The sequence below is a fragment of the Mastigoproctus giganteus genome, chromosome 7, assembly GCF_048544385.1.
Source record: "Mastigoproctus giganteus isolate SK-2022 chromosome 7, ASM4854438v1, whole genome shotgun sequence".
Classification (NCBI taxonomy): Eukaryota; Metazoa; Arthropoda; class Arachnida; order Uropygi; family Thelyphonidae; genus Mastigoproctus; species Mastigoproctus giganteus.
Window position 1 is genome coordinate 171,405,623 of NC_143581.1, and position 22,907 is coordinate 171,428,529.

General features: G+C 37.8%; 1 protein-coding gene across 2 annotated transcripts in view; it reads left to right on the forward strand.

Moving 5' to 3' along the window:
- LOC150083333 (alpha- and gamma-adaptin-binding protein p34) overlaps positions 1–22,907 on the forward strand; it is a 150,652-nt gene that overhangs the window by 100,523 nt on the left and 27,222 nt on the right. The window contains exon 8 of one of the 2 annotated variants that reach the window (XM_090377190.1): positions 8,252–8,311. In XM_090377190.1, the coding sequence (XP_090233316.1) occupies positions 8,252–8,311 (60 nt within the window). Of the gene's footprint in view, positions 1–8,251; positions 8,357–22,907 lie in introns of both variants that reach the window. The other variant, XM_090377189.1, reaches the window with a different exon arrangement.

Here is a 22,907-nt window from a genome sequence, read left to right on the forward strand (position 1 = left end):
GTTGCTTCTACTAGAAATGCTCTGCCACAGCAGACTTCCCATAATTTGCAGTCTTTGTTGCATTCATGTGTTCCCCCCAGCCGGTCCTTAAGTCGCCGCCCCCATCTCTCCCACATAACATACTTCACAATCCAGGCATTTAATTTCGTAAACTACTCCACTGCTGGCTTACTTCGGTATGGGGTCTTTAACTCTTGATATCAGTGTGTGCAACCTCCTGATCTTTTATAAACCCACGAACTCTTTACTATTCTTAAACACAAAACTGGAAAGTCCTACTATGGGTGCAATCAGCTTGGCTAAGTATCTTGATAAGGCATACGTAGGATTGTTGTTATGTTGTTGTTATTTTAGTTTTTAGGAGCATTAGCAACTAAGGCCATATTGCTCCGAGATATGCGGTGGTCATTCCCTGACCTTTCCGCATCCTCCGTATTTGGTGGTGACGGGCTCGAACCCCGGTCTAATCAAGAAGCGTGTGCTACGCACTGCTGCTCTTTCCCACCTGGCTACGGAGGCGCCATAGGTAGGACTATTGATGAATGATACGATTGGTCTAAGTGGTATACCTACTTTATGTATCTTTGGGAGACCATAGAATCTAGGTAAACAGCAACCAGTAGCATGTAAAGACCAATAAACCTCCTTCAATATCCATCCTGCCTTTTGCCAACACTGTATAAGATTATTTACTTGCCGCTCTAAACTAACCTTCGAGTGACTTTATACGTAGTAGTGTTCCATAAGAGTTCCAAGGCTTTATAGCAATACTCTTTTTTTTGTGTATGTGACCGTGGATCTCCCCTTATCCGCGGGTAAGACTATGATCTCATCATCCCATTTAAGTTCTTTTAAAGCCTTTCTATGGCTGCCACTAAGATTTCGTGGGTTTTATAAAAGATCAGACTATACGAGAAGATCTTGTTATATCTTTGTTTACCTGTATTCCGATTTAAGTTTGGAGTTCAATGTGTTAGAACGGCATTAGAAAGGGATACATCTTTAAGTACTAGGTCGCTTTTAAGTGTTAATGATATTTGTGAAGGTGTGGAATTTTGTTTGTCTAATACCACCATGGTCTTTCAAGATGTCATGTATATGACCCATGGCACAGCCATGGGTTCCCCTATTAGCGCCATTGTGGCCAATTTGGCCATGGAAGAATTAGAATCGAGGATCTTCAAGGATTTGGAATTTCCCATACATAAATGGAAAAGATATGTTGATGACACCTTCACCATTATTCAGAAGGGGAGAGAAGATCAAATACTCAATGTACTTAACAGCTTCTCCCCATTTATCCAATTCACCTCAGAGGTGGAGACAGAGGGAACCCTACCATTTCTTGACGTGTTGGTGGTCAGAGAAGGTTTTAGGCTTAAGACCAATGTTTTTAGGAAGCCTATGTGCCGGGGTCAGTATACCCATCACAACTCGGCACAGACTAGCCAACACAAAAACAGTGTAGTCAAGCTTTAATTGATAGCGTGGGGTCCCACTGTACCACCTCAGAGAATAAAGATAATGAGATTATCAGAGTCACAGCAGACCTTAAGAAATGTGGTTACCCCAGAGTGTCTTAGACAGATTCATTAGGGGAGTGATGTCTACCCCTGTGGGCACTGCATACACTCCTTACTATCCAGGTCTTATGGAACGCATTGCGCGAATAGTTCGGGGGTATCAAATACGCTGTGTACTACTGGGACGGAATTTGCACACAGTGATATCAAGAGTTAAATACCTCATACCGAAGGAAGCCAGCAGCGGGGTAGTTTATGAAATTAAATGCCCAGATTGTGAGGTATGTTATGTGGGAGAGCGGCGACTTAAGGACCGGCTGGGGGAACACATGAATGCAATAAAGACTGCAAATTACGGGAAGTCTGCTGTGGCAGAGCATTTCTGGGAGAAGCAACATCAGATCTCCCCAGAGGATGCTGTCATCACAGATCATGCACAGGGGTTCTGGAACCGTAAATGGCTTGAGAGCTTATGCATTGGGGCAGCCAGTAATACCATTAATAGAGATAAGGGTGTACGTTTACACCCTCTCTTTGAAATGGTTGTCTTGGGACACGATGAACAGTTTCAGGTAGTGTGCTCCCGAGCCATTTCCGGTTCTGGTGCGCAAATGGGAAATATCAATCACATTCCTGGGAAACCATGTGACGAATGCCGTGGACCTGCTATTTAAGGATGTGGCATACAGCAAAATGTACACTGTTGAGAAAGGAGACTGCTGTCTAAGAAAGCTACAGTTGTTACGATATATTTTAATTTTTAAAATTCTTTACTATCTGTTTTCAGTCATATTTTAATTATTTTTATATTTATATTTTAAATATTTTAAACTAGTTTTAATCATTTTATTGTAAATACAGTGTTTTCAGTTACAGTATTAAAATATTTTCAAGTACTGGTTGGTGTGAAGTTTAATTATTTAATATGAGTTTTCCCAGCCTCGTAGGCCTATTTAGAGATGAAGAATAAACATTCTTTAACATTTTTAAGTCGTAAATAATTTCTCTATTACAGCAGGCCCTCGTTATAACGTGGTTCGTTTTACGCTGATTCGCTATAACGCTGTTCTCATATTATAACCCATATCTGACTATAACACTGTCACAAATCACTATAACGCTCTTTTAAAGATTGCATTTTTGGCATATTTAACAAAATTGTTTCATTTGATGGAGTCGATAGCTTGAAAATGAATAACAAAACAGCATTAAACATTTCCCACGCCAACTTGAGAAATTTTCTCTCATGCTAATTTAATTGCGTACAGTGCCTTGTTACATAGTTCCAAGAACAACATTTTAAAAAAACGTTCAAGTGTATTGCTTGTAATATTTGCGTTATATGCATGTATCCGAAGTCTAATCATCACTCAGTATAGTATTAGACATCGATTGTAACAGGCAGTTTACTCGAACATTGTATCATAATTAATGCAACTAACGCAGTTACAATTTCAAAGTTAATAATGGCTGATAAGAATGAAAAAGCAATGAAGTCTGGACGCAGTGCGAAGACTATAAATGTAAGAAAAAGACTAAATTTGAAAATTTAATTAGACATTTTGAAGCAAATCAATTCCAGTCAACAACAAGCGGATGTGTGCCATAATTTAGGACTGGTAGGTTTAACTGTAAGAACAATTATAAAAAATAAAGAATTAATTTTAGCAGAGGGAAGGACAGCTGTTCCACTGCAAACAACTAGGGCTAGGCCGGCTATTAGGATTGAAATGGAGAGACTTTTAACTAATTTTATTGAAGATAATATTCGATGCAGAATTCAGTTAAATATGATAAGAGAGAGAGAGAGAGAGATTAGCCTATATGATGATCTGAAGAAAACTCACCTAAAAAAAAAAGTGTGGAACAATTTAAAACTAGTAAGGGCTGGTTGAATAGATTTAAAATCCAGGGAGAAGCTGCAAGTGCAGATCAAGGAGCCAAAACTTTCAAAAAAGAACTTGTTAAAATTATTGAAGAGGGCTATTATGTTAAACTTCTCAATAAGTTTTTAACATAGATGAAGCAGGACTTTTTTGGAAACAAATGCCTAAAAAAAGATTCATATTGAAAGAAGAAAAAAACTGGCCAGGTTTCAAAGCGCCAAAGGATTGGTTGACTTTATTCTTAGGTGGTAACTCTGTGGGAGATTTAAAATTAAAACCCCTTTTAGTTCATCAGGAAGAGGGCCAAAGTACAATCCAAAATTGACACATTTTTCATGAATAAATTCATCAGTTAAATTAAATCAATTAAAATCAATTTAGATCAATTAAATTCATTATTTTAATTGGAATTTTAAGTTTAATTTTGATACGTAAGTAGTTACCACATAATTATATACATATGTAATGCAGAATATTTTATATGTACAAATATTTGAATATTAAATATTTTGACCGACATTTGTGCATCTTTTCACTACCGTTTATTATTGATTAGAAAATATCCTATGGCACCTACCGCAACGAACAAATACATATGTTACTTTATGTGAATGCTGTGCTTGCTTAGCATGGATTCACTTAGTGCTCTGTTTTCCCAGAACAAATTATCAGCGTTAAGCAGGGGTCACTTGTATTATAATTTGCTTGATTTTACAGGCTACGTTTTCATTTCTTTCGATAAATCAATCATTGTTTAAACATAAACTAATTAGCTAACTAATTTCATTGTTGAGAACGTAACCCCTATTTTTAACCTTACGTCTATAGGAAATAAATTCCCGCTTTACGAGCGCTCACTAGGAACAAATTAACTCGTAAAGTCAAGAACTACCTGTATATGTATCCCATGAATTTTTCTTCTCTGTCACTTGTCTCATTAGTTCATCTGACATCCATTAAGCCTAAACCTAGAACAATATTTCTTAGTTGGTATTTAAAGCCTAGTAGCTTCCAAGATAAGTTCTTTGAATGCTTCCCATTTTGAATTGCTGTCGGTAACATCATCAGTTGGTTCCACTGTATAGAATTTAAATACTGTCTCATACCATTGTAGTCGCCTTTACAAAAGCAAAAACCCTTCCCTTTACCCCTGTGGTAGTTACCTTTTTGAGTAAATCCCACTTCAGCACACTGTGATCACTGCCACCTAGTGGTTCCTTTATCTGCAGATTCTTAATGCATGAAGAATCACTACTGATAATCAGATCAAGAGTATTACTCCCTCTAGTTACCTCCCGAACATGCTGCTGTAGAAAACAATCATCCAATAAATCCACAAAAGCCTTGCTAGTGTGTGAGTGACCAGCCCCCAAATTCCAGTCAATATCTGGGAAATTAAAATCCCCCATTATAAGACTCTGATTTACTGACCCACTCTATTTCCCTGTACAGTTTCTCATTATACTCATCAGATTCATTAGGCCTATAACACACATCTACTCTCATTTTTCCTTTCCCAGTGCTTATGTCACACCAAACAGACTCAACATTGCATTGTCCACCAACATCAGTTGGATGACTTCCTTAGATTTTATGTGTTTCTTAACTAATAGCATAACCCCCTCCTCCATTACTGTCCTGTCTATCCTTTCTGTACACATTGTACGCCCCAAATTCCAATTCTGCACTGCTTATGTCTGTGTGACACCAAGTCTCTGATATCCCAACAATATCTGCCTTTGATATTTTGACCAACACCTCAAATTCATCAAATTTTTTACCAAACTCCTAGCATTGGTGTACTCGCAAGTATACATGCACCTGTTCCTATTCTTAGCTACTCTAACACAGCCCACGTGTTTACTTGTACCGCAATGACTCCCAGCAGTCTCTGAAATCCCCTGCATCTTGTTTTCCAGGCTGCTGCTCATTCCAATAGAAGCAATGCAAGAATCACTTTCACCTCTGCAAGTGTCTACTATTAATCTGTTAGTCCGTGTATTCCTGATACACGGATAGCAGTTTTCTGACCCACCTAACACTGCCTCAATAGCATCAGCAAATATTCTTGCACCCTTTCTATTTAAGTGTATCCCATCCCAGTAAAAGCAGTCTCCCTTGTTAACAAGCACAGACCAGGCTGAGAAAAATTCTACCCCTTGAGCTTTGCACAATCCTTCCAGGGCCAAATTGATCAACAAGGCTCTCATCATATACTCCCTCCTATCGTGTCTGGCAGAATTGCAGACACTTTCAAATTCAACCCTAATTCGCAGCTTTTTTTCAACAGTGACCTGTACTTGTTAAGTAATTCCAACGGTCTCCTACTCTTAATATCTTTAGTGCCAATGTGTACAACAATATCACTTTTTGTGTCCTTAAAAGATATCTGCTCTACAATGTCATCAACCTTTGCCCCTGGCAGACATGCCCTGGTCCTGTTCCACCTATCCTTTTTTGCACAATACGTTCCCCATTTCCCTGACAATAGTCACCGACAACTACTAGTTTCTCTGGGACCAGCGCATTCTTCCTTGGGGGTTGCTGCTGTGTTGCGTGATGATGTTCAAGTGCAAGTTCTGGCATTGATGTGGGCAGCTGAGAGCTTGATGGGCCCCTCAATTTCGATCCTTCGAGGGCATCCACCCTGTTCTTCAAGCTGTCATATAGGCCCATAACACTGAGTTTTCGTCTGATTTCCTCACACTCCCTACATCACACACACACACACACACACACAGAAATTTTGAAAGTGCAAGCTAAACGTAGCACAGGAAGTGGGTATCTAGATGGCGCTAATGTCAATGTCAGTTGCTTTCTCCTCATCTGCCAGTGTGCATGTGTTGTGAGCTGTGCCTTAAATTTTAATAATTTCCTGTGTTCGTTAGTGCCTTATTATTTTAAATAAATTGTTCATCCACGTCTTCTAAGTGTAGTGGTGAATCTGTGTATGCACATATTTAAAAAAAAGTCACAAATCTGTAACGATTGAAGTGAAAATGGACATTATTCATCGTATGGAATCTGGTGAGCAGCGTTCGGAGGTGTGCAAGATCTTAAGTTTAGCACCTTTTACTGTTACAACCATTATGAATAATGCTGAGAAGATCAAGCAGTCACATACAGTAATTGTCAATGTAAGCATTTTGAGAACAATTTATTCAAGAAGTGAGACAATGGAGAAGTTATTAGTGCTGTGGATAGATTATATGAACCAAAATAACATTTCTGTAACACAGGCAGTGGTTATGGACAAGGCTAGGAGCTTGTTCAATGAAATTAATGAGGAATTAGGAGGGACTGGATCATTTTCAGCTAGCAGGGGCTTGTTTTTCTGGTTCAAAAACCGTACCAGAATTCACAGTGTAAAAATTACTGATGAGGCGGTTAGCGCTGACACTGCAGATGCTGAGGAATATTCTCCCATATTCTAAAAGTCAATGGATGAAGGCTGCTATACCCCAGACTTGGTCTTTAATGTTGATGAAACAGGGCTGTACTGGAAGAAGATGCCTGGGAGGACATACATAGCCTGTGAAGAGAGGTATGCCCCCTGGTTATAATGCTGGAAAATATCGGCTTGCATTACTTCTGGGTGGTAATGATGAGGCACTTTTAAGTTAAAGCTGATGTTGGTGTACCATTCAAAGAATCCACGTGTTATGAAAGGCATTGTGAAGACTCGACTTCCTGTTTTCTGGTGCTCTAATAAGAAGCTATGGGTGACCCAGACCCTTTTAGTGAATGGTACACTTCATATTGTTGTCCAGAGGTGGCCCAGTTTTGTGCAGCAAACAACTTGCCCAAAAACGTTTTAGTCCCCAACACTGCTCCTGGATGCCCTGCCAACCTTGAAGATATCCCTGACATTCTGAATGTGAAGGCTGTTTAATTGCCATCCAACATCACCTCACTGTTGCAACCAATGGATCAGGGTATTATTGTGACCTTCGAGGCATACTATTTATGTACGACCTTCAAAGGCATTGTCCAGGCAGTGCTGGCATCTAACTCAGTGACTGTGAGGAATTACTGGAGGTCGTACAACATCCTTAAGGCCATAAGTAACATTGCTGCAGCCTGGAAAGAAGTGTCGCAATCATGCGTGAATGGCATTTGGAGGAAAATTGTGGCCTGATGATGTGTCTTACTTTCTTGAGTTTGAACCAGTTTCAGCAGTGGCTGAAGATGTCACTCAGAGGGGGTGCAGACAGTGGCGTTACTACATACTCCAAAGATAGCTCTACAGGAATGAATTACTAAGTTAAATTTTTATTTTATTACTTATATTTTATCTATAAATATTATTTATATCTCATAATTATAAAATAACCACAAATATATAATATAAAAAACATTTATATCAACTCTTATGGTTAAATTTTCATAGTGCAGGAACCAATCTCATTTAAATACATTATAATTATTCCTCAATTTACAGCACTTCAGCTAACGACCCTGAGGAAGTCTAAAGTAACCCCGGCATAAATCGGGGCCTACCTGTATTCAGACTTTGATAACTTAATAATCAAATTGCTATCACAGCTTTGTATATTGGGAGACAATGGGTTTCCAATATACACTGACATCAATATGCATGATAACGTATTGAAAAATTTTAAAACATTAAGTCCTCTCTTCTCTTAGCAACAGCATACATTTTCATAGGTGTCACAAAAATGCTAAATTAAAGCCTAGAATCAGTTTCTTAGATATCTAGTGAATAAATCTGAAATTTAAAAGGAAGAGTATATGCAAACACATTTTAACATTGTTTTTAGCACTTGCTTTTGTTAGATATAAATCAAAAATAAATGTGATGTATAATGATTTTTTGTGCAGATTCTTTGCTCGAAGAGGATAAATGGCTTTTTGAATCATTAGGAAGAGAAGACCCAGGGGGTCAGTCCTTTGAAATGTTATTTGATAAATTTAAAGAAATGAAAGGTATGGAATTGAGAAATGTTTTTAACTGGTTTAAGAGTAACATTTTTACAACTAAGTAGGTGATGGATAGTAATGTTTCAAAATTAATTTGATTTAATTTAATTCTGCATTGAGAAAAATTAATTTAATTCAATATTATTTATAGTTATTATTAGATCTTGGTGTTCTTCTGGCAATCTTTAGACCTAATTATAATAATTCAGTAAGTATGTTTAAATAAAACCAGTTTTCTCAGTGCAATATAAATGTGCATTTCAGTAATTTGGATTTCCTGCATGATGTATTACAAAAACTACATAATTAAAATATTTAATTCATATGCTATTACCATAGCAATTTTATGAGTGTCAGACTGTTACTAAATTTAAATCACATGAAGCATTGAATTCACCTAATTGAAAAAAAAAAAAAGTATTAAATAATAAATGGTACAAGATAGATATATACAGCAGATATATTGTATTATACTAATTTATTATGCTAAGCTGCCGATGTGCCATAATTCAAATAAACAACCGTACAGTGTAAAGTCCAGGCAGTTTTGAATAATCTCAAGATTATCTGGACTTTGTTGAATAAAGCCACTACTGAATCTGGCCAGCCAGTACTACTGATTAAAACTACCCCTCACAGTTAGCAAAGTGGCTATGATGGTTAATGTTCTTACCACTGTTTGATCCTCATTGGACAAGAGGAACTTTGGTTTTTTTTTTTTTTTTTTTTTCCCATTCACTGGAAACTCTGATGATATATTGTGAAAACAACCAAATCAACTTTAGAATACATCCAATTTACATCACATGGAAGTTATAAGTCATGTTCCTAGTTGATAGAGACCATGTAGCACCTTAAGCCATCTTAATCTCCTTTCCAGAAATTAAAACCCATTTCTTTGCCTTTAATAACTGCTACCTCTCTCCTCATCATCAAACTTAGAACATCATGATCACTCCCTGACAATGGTTCCTCTGCTCTCAGCTCTAGAATGTTGTCACCATTTGCAAATAAAAGTTGGAATTATAGAACCATTAACTTCCTCTTGAACTCTCCATTTATGATAGTGGAGAAAGACAGTGGATATCTAAGGTTTCTTAGATAAAGGATATCTAAGGTTTCTTAGATATCCTTTATCAGGTAAACAAAGTTACAGCACCAATTAACTTCCCCTTAAATAGTGCAAAAGCCCTTATTGTCTCTGGTAGGAGCTAAGATTTTTACTGAACTTGACCTCACTTCAGTGTATTACCAGATACCCTTGAAAACCCAAGATTTTTCTCTTTCAGTGTATCTTGACAAGAGCATGCTGAAAGAGAGGGAAGGAAATGGGGAAAAGAATTTATTTATAGGGAGAAAAGGTTCTCTTTCAGCACACTTTGGCAAGGCATTCCCTAGCCAGAGTGTGCTGAAAGAGAACCTTTTCTCTTCATAAATAAATTCTTTTCCCCATTTTCTTCCCTCTCTTTCAGCAAAGTGGGAGGGGGAACTAAATTTATTTTAGATTTTTTTTTTAGAGAGAGAAAAAGATAATTTATTTAGGAATTCTGCCCAGAGTTTTCCTTCAATTTTTTAATGAAGGAGCCTTTTGGGAGAATGAGTTTTATGCTTCTGGGATGACCACCTGATGTATTCAAAGATGCTTTCTGAACAAGAGACACTTCTTACAGAAGTATTTTATAGATTGGCTGGAAAAGTCTAACAAGTGCTCATCAAGGTGTAAATTTCTTATTGTACAAGTTCCTTATCTCAGGCATTAGATCATACAGAACAGGATTAGTTCATTTCAGAGAAATGTGAAGCCATTGTAAGATCTCACTGACTCAAGAATGTGAAAAAAGAGTGAAGCCTCCTTGGTATGATCATTTTCTGTTGGAGATTTATCCTTAACTCTTTCTAACGTCATAATGCTGGTTACTACGTTCACTAGGAAAAGGAATAAGTTTATATTTGGAGGAGGGAGAATAGCATGTTTTGATTTTGAAACCTGTAATAAAAAGATCACTACTGCTCCTATTCCTGTTCATCCTAACTTCAAAAGGCTTCTTTATATTACCTGTGGTATATCAGGAAAGGCTATAGCTGCATAAAAGAACAGAAACAACTCAGAAACTTAAGCCTCTTGCCTTCCTTTTCTAGATCATTGAATATGGCTGAGAGAAGATACTCTCTACCATTGAGCAATAGGCACTAGCTATTATTTTTCCATTTGAAAAATATGAATTTTCTACTAAGGGGACTAAAAATTTACATATTAGTAACATTTTTCAGTGTGTTTCTCTTATACACTGGTGTTCAAAGAAAGTGCATCACCCATTAAAATTGTAACTGTCATCCGAAAAACCTAAATATATGGCAATATTTCTTACAGATTGCATCAGATAAGATTAACATGCATAGGTGATGTGGTGCCTCCGTAGCCAGGTGGGAAGGAGCAACAGTGCGTAGCACACGCTTCTTGATTAGACCGGGGTTCGAGCCCGTCACCACCAAATACGGAGGATGCAGAAAGGTCAGGGAATGACCACCGCATATTCCCGGAGCAATATGGCCTTAGTTGCTAATGCTCCTAAAAACCAAACACCAAACAAACAAACAAACAAACAGCATAGGTGATGTAATATTGCATCAGTTGTTACTTTCTGCTATATAAGCATGCTCTGCAAGAGTTGCAGTCATTCCTTGCTAGTGTCAGGATGGCAAGTTATGGGCAGTTGATGCCATGAAGAAAGAGTGCTATTGTTGCTTTACGTGAGGAAGGATGTTCTTCCCATCATATTGCTTATAGAGTGTCTTGTAATCAATCAACAGTGAGTAGATTTCTTTCCAAACTCAAGAATACTGGTTCTGCTAATAGGAAAAAAGGAACTGGATGAAAACGAGTCTCAACACCAAGAGAGGGACTGCATTTTGAAGCACTTATGCGTAAAAAACCGTAAAGCTTCTTCGTCTGAGCTGAAAAGAGAATGGGAAGAACATACAGGAGTGGTAGCAAGTGCAGTAACGGTTGTCCTAAGAAGAAGCCCCAACTCGCACAAAAAATGAAAAGGGACCGATTAATCTGGTGTGAGGAGCATGTCAAATGTACCACCAAGCAGTGGAAGTCAGTTATTTTCTCGGATGAGAAGAAATTCAACCTGCATGGCTCTGAATGGAGACAAACAATTTGCCATAGATGGGGTGAAGAATACCATCCAGACATGTCTACTGTGAAATTCCCTACCAGCCAAATGATATAGGGTTGCATTTTGTATCACGGAGTATGTCACCTGCAGTTTATAAAATGTTCCATAATGCCAATGGATACCTGGCTGTATTGGAAGGCAAATTGCTGCCAACCATTAGAGACCATTTCAACCTGCCAAGTAACTGTATCTTTCAGAACAACTCTGCTCCGTGTCATCGGGCGAAAAGTGTAAGTAGGCACTTCTGTAGTTACTTTAGCTTCATTTCTGCATTAGAGGTTCAACAGTAATGTGTTTACATTTGTTACAGGTAAAAAAATGATTGGAAAGACGGTCCATTACAACTCTTAGCTGGCCAGGAAACAGTCCGGACCTGAATCCTATGGAGAACTGTTGGCATTGTGTGGAATCTGCAGTTGCCAGAAAGAAACCAAACCCCCTTTGTGAACTTCAGAAATTGATCTTGTCAATGCCTCGACGGTGTGCTGCTGTCATCAGGGCCAGAAAACAGCTCGACTAAATATTAGTTTGCACCTGGTGAACTTTTCATTTTGTTTTCCTTTTAAAATGATAAACTGAAACAAATTGAAGGCTTCTGATAACATTTCAGTCGTAATTGTTGGGTTTACCAAAACTGTTGTATAAAGGTTTCAAATGCTAATTTTAGAATATTTTGAGAGCACCTGTCAAATATTACTTAGCTTTGCCTTAACTGTTAATAAATAACTTGTTTATATTTCTATTTGTGATGCCAGTCATTAATATAACATACCATCACGAAAAAGGGTTAGAATTGAAATTCCTAGGTGATGCACTTTCTTTGAACAACAGTGTATGTGTTGTCTGAGAAAGAGTAAAGATGCGATCAGCATTTAGTTTACTCAGACCATTTAAAACATTAAATACTTCATTGAGGTCCCCTCACAGATGCTTTGTTTCCTTCACTAATCTAGTTGCTGTTCTCTGCACCTGTTACAAGAGATCTACATCATTTTAAAATAAGGCTTCCAGACCTGTATGCAGTTCTCAGGATGCAGCCTAACTATTGCCTTATACAATGGGTTAACCTCCTTGTACCTGCTGACAAAATTTCTGCATGTCATTGAAAAAACCCCATGAGCTGTCCTGGTAGCCTGTCTTTATTGCTCAGAGAATATCAGATCAGACTGCACAATTGCCACTATGGTTTTTCCTTTGCAACTACCCTGAGTGTGGTACCACCCAATTAAAATGTTATTTTGCGATTATTGCTCTCCTTATTCAGTACCTTACATTTATCAATATTAATCCACAGTTATCACTTAGCCCATCTTCCAAGTTTTTCTTCGTTTTTTGTTATGGTAGCCCACATTGATATCCATCATTAACCACCCTCCTAACCTTTGTATCATCTGCACGCATTGAGTTTGATCAACATTTTTAATAAATATTGAAAACAGTAAGGAACTCAGCACTGAACCCTGAGTGACTAAGTGAAAGTTTTCAACAGTTCTCACAGTTTTATTAATCATGGTTTCTAGGTATTGGTTGTGAATAAGTATAAGTTTTATATTATTAAGTTTTCGTTGTGAGTTGTCTGCCTGAGCAGATTCTGAGAGCTCTCGTGGTCATACTTTTTATAATGCCCATTTTTATTGACGTGGATGGTTAGCATAAAAGTTTTAAACTTAAAGCGTATTAGTGGGAGCATTTCTATAAACAGAAATGCTAAGTTTATTGTTTTTAACGTTTGCAAACTGTTGATGTGTTCGTGGAACATTTTGAGCAATTTTTCCTTGTAGTTCCATGTAAACAAATATATTGTCCATTAACCTGAGCCATAATTTTGGGGGTGAAGTGGAGGACGAGTCAATACCCCCTGTGTTAACATCACCCATGCAGATATCTGGTGAGGGGAGAAGGGGATTACCCATACTGAAGTCTCTTTTGAACAAAGAGTCTTCTCTAATCATGACTTTAAACATTATTACCTTCTCAGGTTAATTCCATTAAACTACAATTACAAAGCAGTGTTACTCTGAGATATATCACAGAGTAACAGTGTTTTTTAATTGTAGTTATATCTTCAAAGAATCTTCCATTAAAGGCAAAATATGCCTGCTCTAAGCTAAATTCTGAGTTTCCCTAACAGTTTATTTCAAGAGAATTGGGGGAGGTTGAAATTTGTTGCCTAACCTGTTGATGGAATTTGTGGCTTTGGTGGGGGGGGGGGGGATGTTGGTGAACATGGACTGTATATTGAAGTTTCTAGTACACCTTCATCCTGAAATTGTAATTTCCTAACTCTTAACATGTTTGCTGCCTTTTATATTTGCAAGGGTCCTTAATGTTTGCCTTGGAATGCTTCTCTGGGGTGATGGAATAAGTAGGCAGTGCTTTTTAGTAAATATATTTCATATGTGAAGAATCATTACTCTGAGTAACACTGGCATCTGTTGTTTGTAGCATTCTAACATCACCAAAATGCATTTGAACAAGAATCAAAATCTGCATCACTTGAATTCTGTTTCAATATCAGATGACATTATTATTAGGCCTGACGTAGCCCAGTGGTCAGGAGCGAGAGTGCATAGCACGCGTTCCTTGAGTAGACCGGGGTTCAAGCCCATGACTACTAAATACGATAAATATTTGTATTGACGATTTATTGTAAACTCTACTGACTTGGTTGTCGTGCCGGAGTATAAACAGAAAATTTATTATAAAGCGCTGATTAAATGTTATCAGTTTCGACATACTGCCCACCCCTGTTCCTTTTCAGTCCTGATGTCCCTGGCTGTGGATCCAGTATAACAACCCTTTAGGGTAAAATTTTATATGAAAACACTTTTTACACAAAATTTTATCAGTAGACACACACTAAGGATAATTTTTTGTTTTTTGCAAACTAAAAGAATTAAAATTTAGCAAGCGTAATCTTCAAAAAATTTTACATTTTTTTCTTATAGAAAATATTAAACTAGATAAAACAGCTTCAACATAAACACATGAAACTGTGAACCAAGTAAACAGCCGTTATAGTGCTCTGTAGACAATGCAATTGACACTAAGCACATTCACCAGCCATAATGCAATAGCTCATGGTTCAGTCGGTGTGCAAGTATCACTCAATTGTTCACTTCATGTGCTTTTACTTTTACAGAATCCATTTATTGACCACAATTGATTGGACACATATCTGCATTGAGATGCAAAAATTGCAATTTTTTTGGACTCGGGTTTGCTTTTGGGCAGCGAATGTGTTAATAAAATCTGTAATATTCCCAAAGTAGGGTTGGGGAATGGAAGAGGAAAATGAAACTGAATATCAGGGGCAGACAGCAATTTGGCTAAGTTGTACCACAAGTGTTGTCTGCCCCTGATATTCAGTCTTGCTGGAAGTTCTTGTATGCCTTAATATTTGTGCCAACATATGGGGCCTTCGAGTTGTTGGGATTCATTCTTTTAAATGTTACATCGTTATTCAGAGGCAATGATTTTGCTGTTACTAAGGTTTCGGCCTTATATAGCGAAAATAATGTATGTTGTGAGGTGATCTGAGTCATCGGCAGGGTCTACTTTGCGTCAGTATTCTGATGATATTGAGCCTTATGTGGAATATCTGAAGCGTGTTTACGAGATGGTTGGTTCGTGTGGAGTGATAGTTGCTATTGGCTCCAACGCAAATTATCCACTCTGGGGCAGCAAAGACACTAATGAAAGAGGACTAGTTCTTGAAGAGTTTGTAGCTACTTCCGGGATGCAGATATTAAATACACAAGAACATGCTCCGAACATATTCAACTGTCCATAGACAGTCATATATTGACTTTCCATGACAACTTATGCTATTATAATAAAGTTAAAAATTGGCAGGTGTTGGAAGATTACACAACCAGTGATCATAACAGCATATCCTTCAGTATTGTTAATAGAGATGAAATAAGAGAATGTTGTGATACTGGGAGATATTTGATTTAAAATGCAGTGTGGCCTAAGCTCCAAAGTTTGTATATAAGGTATGTTAATGAAGTAGATTGGCAAGTTAACATCTGAACAGTACGCCGGAAAATTGACTGAAATTTTAGTGAAAATTTGTAATTCATGTATGAAAAAGATGTTTACAAAGCCAATTTTTTGGTGGAGTCAAGAACTTAACTCACGTCTCAAACTATGAAAATGAAAAGGCAATATCAGAGGCAACGAAGGTATAGAAATTTAGATATATGTAGTATTTATTTAGAGTTATATAGAGAGCAAAGGAAACAATATGTTAAGCTGCCAACAGGGGTAAGATTATGTCATGGAGAAAATATGTTGAAGAGCAAGGATCCCGAGACCTGTGGCACACTGTTTTTGAGTTGTTAATACCATTGGAGTTGGTGAAAATCAAACTTTAACTTGGCACAATTCTGTGGGAAGAATTCTGGAAGACCTCTTTCCTGATATTGGAATTGGGAATCAAAACCTGGAACAACAACAAATGATTATTGAAAATGCTCAGTATCGATCAATGAATGTGGAGCAGAAGTTCTTGGTTGAAGAAGTTAGTGAAGTCATGGGCTGCGCAAAGGATGGCAAGTTGCCGGGCCTAGATAAAATTGAAGTTGCTGTTATATAAAAGTCATATGAATTGAAACCTGACTTGTATATTCAGTTATTTAATAAGTGTTTAGAAGGAGGAGTATTCTCCCAATGCTGGAAGAATGCTCGGGTGAAATTAATTGTTAAAGGCATGGATAGAATGCTTAATGAGACAGGGTCGTATCGACCTATTGCTCTGCTCCCTGTTATAGGCAAAGTGTATGAATGGCAGTTGATCAACCGCTTAATGATTATGTATGATGAAGAAAGTTTTTCCTCTAGAAATCAATTTGGTTTCAGAAAAGGATTATCTACAGAGGACGCTGTGCATCAATTGATCCACACAGTGAAGCAGAGGGATACTAGGTACGTCCATGCTATATTTGTGGATTTCAGGGGAGCATTCGACCCGCTATGGTGAGAGGGTATCTTGAGTAGAATAAGGATTTCTAATTGTTCACAGATTGTTCATATATTCTGTATTTAAAGAGTTATTTTTGTTATAGAGAAATAATTGTTAAGACAAGCTATACTCAAATTATTAAGAAGTTTTCATGTGGATGTCCACAAGGCTCGGTGATTGGCCCCTTTGTGTGGAACATCGTATTAGATGAATTTTTAAAGAAACAAGATTTCCGGCATAACATTTATAGCGTATGCTGATGATTTAGCTGTATTAGTACAAGGAAACTCTCGTTCTTTGATTGAAAACAGAGCAGCAAAGGTTTTAGGTATGTTAGAAATTTGGTGTCAAAATTACAAGTTACAAATTACCAAGGGAAAGACTGTTCAGATGCTTCTAAATTATGCCCCTACTATTAGGCTTTATGAGGATGTGGTTCGGTATATTAGTGTCACGAGGTATTTAGTTTTATATCTTGAGGAGCATCTCTTTTTTACTGAATATGTCAAGTTTTTGAAAATCAAAATTCAAACATTATATGCCAAGCTTCAGAGGATCGTTGGGACCGGTTGGGGAATCAAAGGACGATCTTTAAATTTATTATATGAATCTTTGTTCCTTCCAATCGTGACCTATGCCTCTGGAGCTTGGGTTCACAATTAATAATGTTATTATACAGAGATAGTTGATTCAAGCTCAGAGATTCACTCTTCTCGGGTTGACACGTGCATGCTGGACTGTCTCCAATGAAGCTTTACAGATTATTTCTGGAAGACTTCCTGTTCATTACGGAGTTTTGTTGGCTGGATTATTATATTATACAAAACATAATATTAGAAGGACTATTCTGGGCATAACATCTTTCCCAGAGGAAAATAGGAACTATCCAAAAGTTGATTTTAAATCTGAGAAAAAAAAGAATTGTCTTACAGATAATGGACATGTGGCAGAAAAACACCTTTGTTTTTCCCATGCAGAAAAAATGCAGAAAAACACCTTTATGTTATTCCCCAATAATAAAATTATCAATCCAAAGTTAAAACCATGGCTTCAATTTGGTTTTCATGCCACAAGCCTTATTACTGGACATGGATTGGCATATAAATTGTCATTGTTAAGATTACGTGAGACGGGGTCATGTGTCTGTGGTGAACCGAAAACGTCGGAACATGTTATGCTGGATTGGCATTGTTATTTGGATGTCAGATCTAAATTGGAAAGATCAGTTGGTATTTTAGAGAAAGAGCAACTCTGGGTTCTGTTCGTCCTATTTGCATATTTTAATGACTTTGTGAGTGAAGTATTTAGAAGACACATGGGAAACAGCAACCCCAGAGCAACGTATCAACTCTGTGGTACTACACTGACAGTGGTAGAGAATGAAAGGGACTTGGGGGTGGTTGTGCTGGCAGATATGAAGTTCTCTGAGCAGTGCAGACGGGCTGCAAGAGTAGCTCATGGTGTATTGTCAATGATATACAGGAATTTTTCCAGCAGGGATAAGGAGGTGATTATTCCCTTGTATAAGGCAATGGTCAGGCCACACCTAGAGTACTGTATACAGGTCTGGAGGCCTCATTTCAAGAAGGATGTAGAGCTGCTGTACAGAGAAGGGCAACAAGATTAGTGAATGGAACAAAGGGGTGCTCTTACGAAGAAAGGCTTAAGTTTTGCAAATTACAGTGTCTGGAGACTAGACACCAGCGAGGTGATCTGATAGAGGTGTATAAAGCCTTGAATGGTTTAAGCATGCTCAATGCTGATGGGATTCTTCCTCTAGCTCAGAAAAATCACCTAAGAGGGCATAAATTCAAATTGAGGAAAGACAGATGTAGGATAGACGTGCGGAAATTTGCCTTTAGCCAGCGGGTGGTTGGTTGGTGGAACAGACTTCCATCCCTTGTGGTGGAGGTTGATAGCCTAAATAAGTTTAAGGCTCAGCTGGACAGGTATTTTGAACGAACAGAGGGGTGAAGTGGAAGTGGTTTTTTTTTTTTTTTTTTTTTTGGCTGATGCTGCATAAGCTTGCTTTCTTGCATCAAATGCCTCTACTAATGCTAATGCTAACTAATGCTAAGACAGAAAACACTAATGCGAGATAGCAGTGGCCCACCTCATTAAGATTTACAAATGGAAAGTATAAAGTTGATTTTCCTCACTTGGGGCCTAATGGCCCAATTGAAAGTATTGAGCTCTTTTCATTGTCTATATTAATCCACTGTAAATTCCGATTCAGTTAACAGCACAACATTGCAGTTGATAGCCACAGACAAGCTGTGGCCTAGGGAGTGTTGACACAATTAATGGAATGTTTAATGTAATGTCCTAAACCTCTTTCTTCTTGGCTTCAGTTTGTCCATGAAATGATAATGTTGAAGATTGTGTGCATTATTTGTTATGAATTGTAGGCATCTTAGTATGAACTTTTATATCTGTGCTAATTCCCCACAGATGAAGGAACCACAGTGTCATGACACATGGATTTTTTTAAAATGTATAATGATTCCTTAATTAAATATATTTAAATTATGAAAATTTAACAAGTGCAGTATATATTTTAATGAAATCAGTTATTCATACATATATAACTACATTCTTCAATCTTATTAAGAAAGGTTGTTAGTGTAATTACTTTTTCTAGGCTTTGTAATTTGTTATTTTAAGAGAATATTTCAGCTTTGATAATCCACAGTTAAAAGAGAAATCTAAAATGTGATGAAAAAATAGTCATCTTCTTTTGTATGTTATTGTCAGTGTTTTCACCATAGTAATTTCACTATATAAACTGTGGAACCGAGATATTTCAAAGTTGCTTAGTTACTGCTGCTGGTTGGTGGCATTGCAATTTAAAAAAACAGAGTTATAAGAAAGAAGCAAATGAATTCTGGAAACCCTTTAAACATAGTGATATTTATGTGTAAAAAAAAATGAGGGAAAATGGAAATTATTCAACTATGCTTTCAGTAAAGTGTTTTGTAATAGTAGGAATGCCGAATTAGATTAGGCAAGTGAAGGCAGATTACGAGAACTCCCTGGCAAGGCATGCAAAGGAAAATAGTAAAGACTTCTTTACTGATGTAAATTCCAGAAGGAAGGGGAAGAATCGGATTGGTCCACTTGATATCGATGGTTCAACTGTTGATGATCCTGCTCAGGTAGCTGATAAACTGAATGAATATTTAGGAAGGGGAAGAATCGGATTGGTCCACTTGATATCGATGGTTCAACTGTTGATGATCCTGCTCAGGTAGCTGATAAACTGAATGAATATTTTGCATCTAAATTCACACATAAGGAATTCTGTAGGGAAGTGGAGGCCAGAAGTTTATCAGACTCTAACAGGGAGCTAAATGATTTTGTAATAACTGAGAGAAAAGTGGAGGAGAAATCGTTGAAGTTAAGACACCTGGGGAGGATAGGATCTATCCAGTTATATTAAGGGAGCAAACAAACCCTTAGTCATAATTATGAGGGCATCCTTGTATTCAGTGGACGTCCACACAGATGGGAGATGTGCAAATGTATCCTCAATTCACAAAGGGGGATCAAAGGGCGACACGAGTAATTACAAACCTGTTAGTTTAACTTCCATTTCCCAGAAAATAATGGAGTCCTGGTTAAAGAAGCAATGCAGGATCATATAGACAAGACTACAGTAATAATTCCGACAGAACATGGGTTTGTTAAGGGGGAAAATCTTGTCTGACCCAGTTTGATTGGATACTATGATGTGATCACAAAGAAACTGGATGCAAAAAATATTTTTGATATCATATACTTAGATTTCAGGAAAGCTTTTGATACTGCTATACAACTTGGAGCAGTATGGCATTAAGGGCAGATTGCTGCTATGAATAAAGGGATATTTGAATGGGAGAAGACAAAGTGGTAATCAATGGACACTGCTGTTTGTGGACTAATGTTATAAGTGGAGTTCCCCAGGGGCCTATTGTTGTTGTTTTCTATAGTTATCAATGATATTGATGAAGGCATATCAGGCTTAATGTCCAAGTTTGCAGATGATACAAAGTTTGGCAGGGTTGTTATTATCAGTAATGGCAGTACACTGCTGCAACAAAATCTAAAAAATTTGGCAGATGGGCTGAGAAATGGCAGTTAATGTAACAAATGTGTGGTACTCCACTTTGGGTGGTAGAAAATGAAAAAGGCCTGGGGATAATAGTGCAGTCAGATATGAAGTTTTCTGAGCAGTGCAGTCAGGCTGCCAGAGCAGGTCATGGGGTCTTATCAGTGATATACAGGAATTTTGCTAGCAGGGATAAGGAGGTGATTATTGCTTTGTATAAAGCAATGGTCAGGTGAATGCAAAACCTGGTACCAAGCTGAATGTAGCGACCTGCGTAGCAATATATACAAGTTTACAAAGCTAAAAAAAATGTCAAACTTAAAGAAAGGTGTGAGAGCTATAATTCCCATTTATTGTAGTTGTATTGTTCGGAGACACACTGTTGTCATTTGTTGTATTCACAAGATATTGTAGGCAGACTAATGTTTTCAGGAGCTCAAATTTTTCAGTTCAAACAGAAATTTCGTGAGGCATGATAGTGAGAGCAGAGGAGCATATTTCTGGAGGTCACTACAATAAAACAATAAAAACAATTTGCAAGTCCCGGTTTATTGGGCATTTCTGTTAGTGCACCTGTATCTGTGGCGAGAAGAAAAATGGGTTCATCTCCTGCACAACTACTTGGCCTCCTTGACCTCAGGCAACAGCTCCTCCTTCAGACCAACCTTCCAGACCTTATTTGCTCCTTGATTGTAAACAAGAAGCCTTCAGTGTCTTCCTACAATTTTGCACAGCTCTCTTCAAACGTTGAAGACACTTTCTGGCCACTGCTTCCACACCTGCTATCGTACCAGCTTCTGACTAGCCCACTCATTTGGGCGAATCCAGTCTTTTCCATAATCGGGCATGAAACTTGAAGATCGTTGAAAATCTGTTTGCGTAGGATTTCATCGCAGACCACTATGTTGATGTGGGATATCTCTGTGCCTGCACTCTTCCTCTTTTGGGAAGGAGGGTCTATAACAGAGATATAAACAATGTTTATATCTCTGTTATCAACTTGCATTCTTGCTGTGCTTACTCTCCCTTCTCAAGGGTGTTCTTTCACTAGCATCTCTGATTTCCTGGTCACCTGGGGGATGTACTCCGTATGGTTCCCACTATTTCTCAACACTTTTTATCCCCCTTCCCTCTATCCTTACTTCATTTCTAGGGCGCCTCCGTAGCCAGGTGGGAAGGAGCAGTAGTGCATATCACATACTTCTTGATTAGACCGGGGTTCGAGCCTGTCACCACCAAATACGGAAGATGCGGAAACATCAGGGAATGACCACCGCATATCCCAGAGCAATATGGCCTTAGTTGCTAATGCTCCTAAAAACCAAAACAACAACAACTTCATTTCTTGGGTCATCTCCCTCCTTCCTTGGCAGGTGTCCCTCTACTGACCTGGTCCGGCTCCTCATGTTGTGGACAGATGCTGCAATGCCCCTTCCTGGTGAGGGGACACTTCTAGTAACTAAGTGTCCAGGTGAAGAACACAACTACACTATATTCACGATACTCACACCTTCATTTGGTCTTGGCAGATTTTGCTACTTCACAGTGAGACTTTTACACTGCTTTGTGGAGAATCATTGGGACCGTCGGCCCTCCGTAGCCAGGTGGGCAGGAGCAGCAGTGCGTAGTACACACTTCTTGATTAGACCGGGGTTCAAGCCCCTGACCACCAAATGCGGAAAGGTCAGGGAATGACCAGTGCATATCCCCGGAGCAATGCTCCTAAAAATCAAATAACAACAACTAGGACCGTCGATAGATGCACGCCATGTCCACTATTTTCTGTTAGTGCAATTTAATTATAAACAGGTAGTAAACTTGATCTTATTGCATTTGTGATAATACCGATAGCTGGAATTCTGTGGGTTTTTACATTATTATGGTGAAATGTTTCCCCTTCCACAAATCTTCAATCATACAAAAAACATGAATAAATTTTCAGAATCTTCTGTTCATTCCTATTTTTTAAGCCTTCCTATTTTTAATGCACAAAACTGTACTGAATATCTCATATGTGCAATTTGTACGTGCCGGGTTCGTCATTATTTGTTGTTTATCTTTTTTACTGTTTTGAATTTTGCAGTCCAAAAAAAAAAAAAAGTCAGTGAACCGAAATATCATTTAGGAAGTACATTTTACAGTGCTATATTTACTGTAATGTTTATTTGTTAGAAATTTAAGATGTTTAAACCTGCGTTAGCAATTTTATAGGGTTTCTAACTTTTTTTAGTGTTTAACTTACCACACTGAACATTTTTTTTTTTTTTTTTTTTTTTTTTTTTTTTAGTGCCTCTATTCCTATTTTTCCCGTAAGCCCTG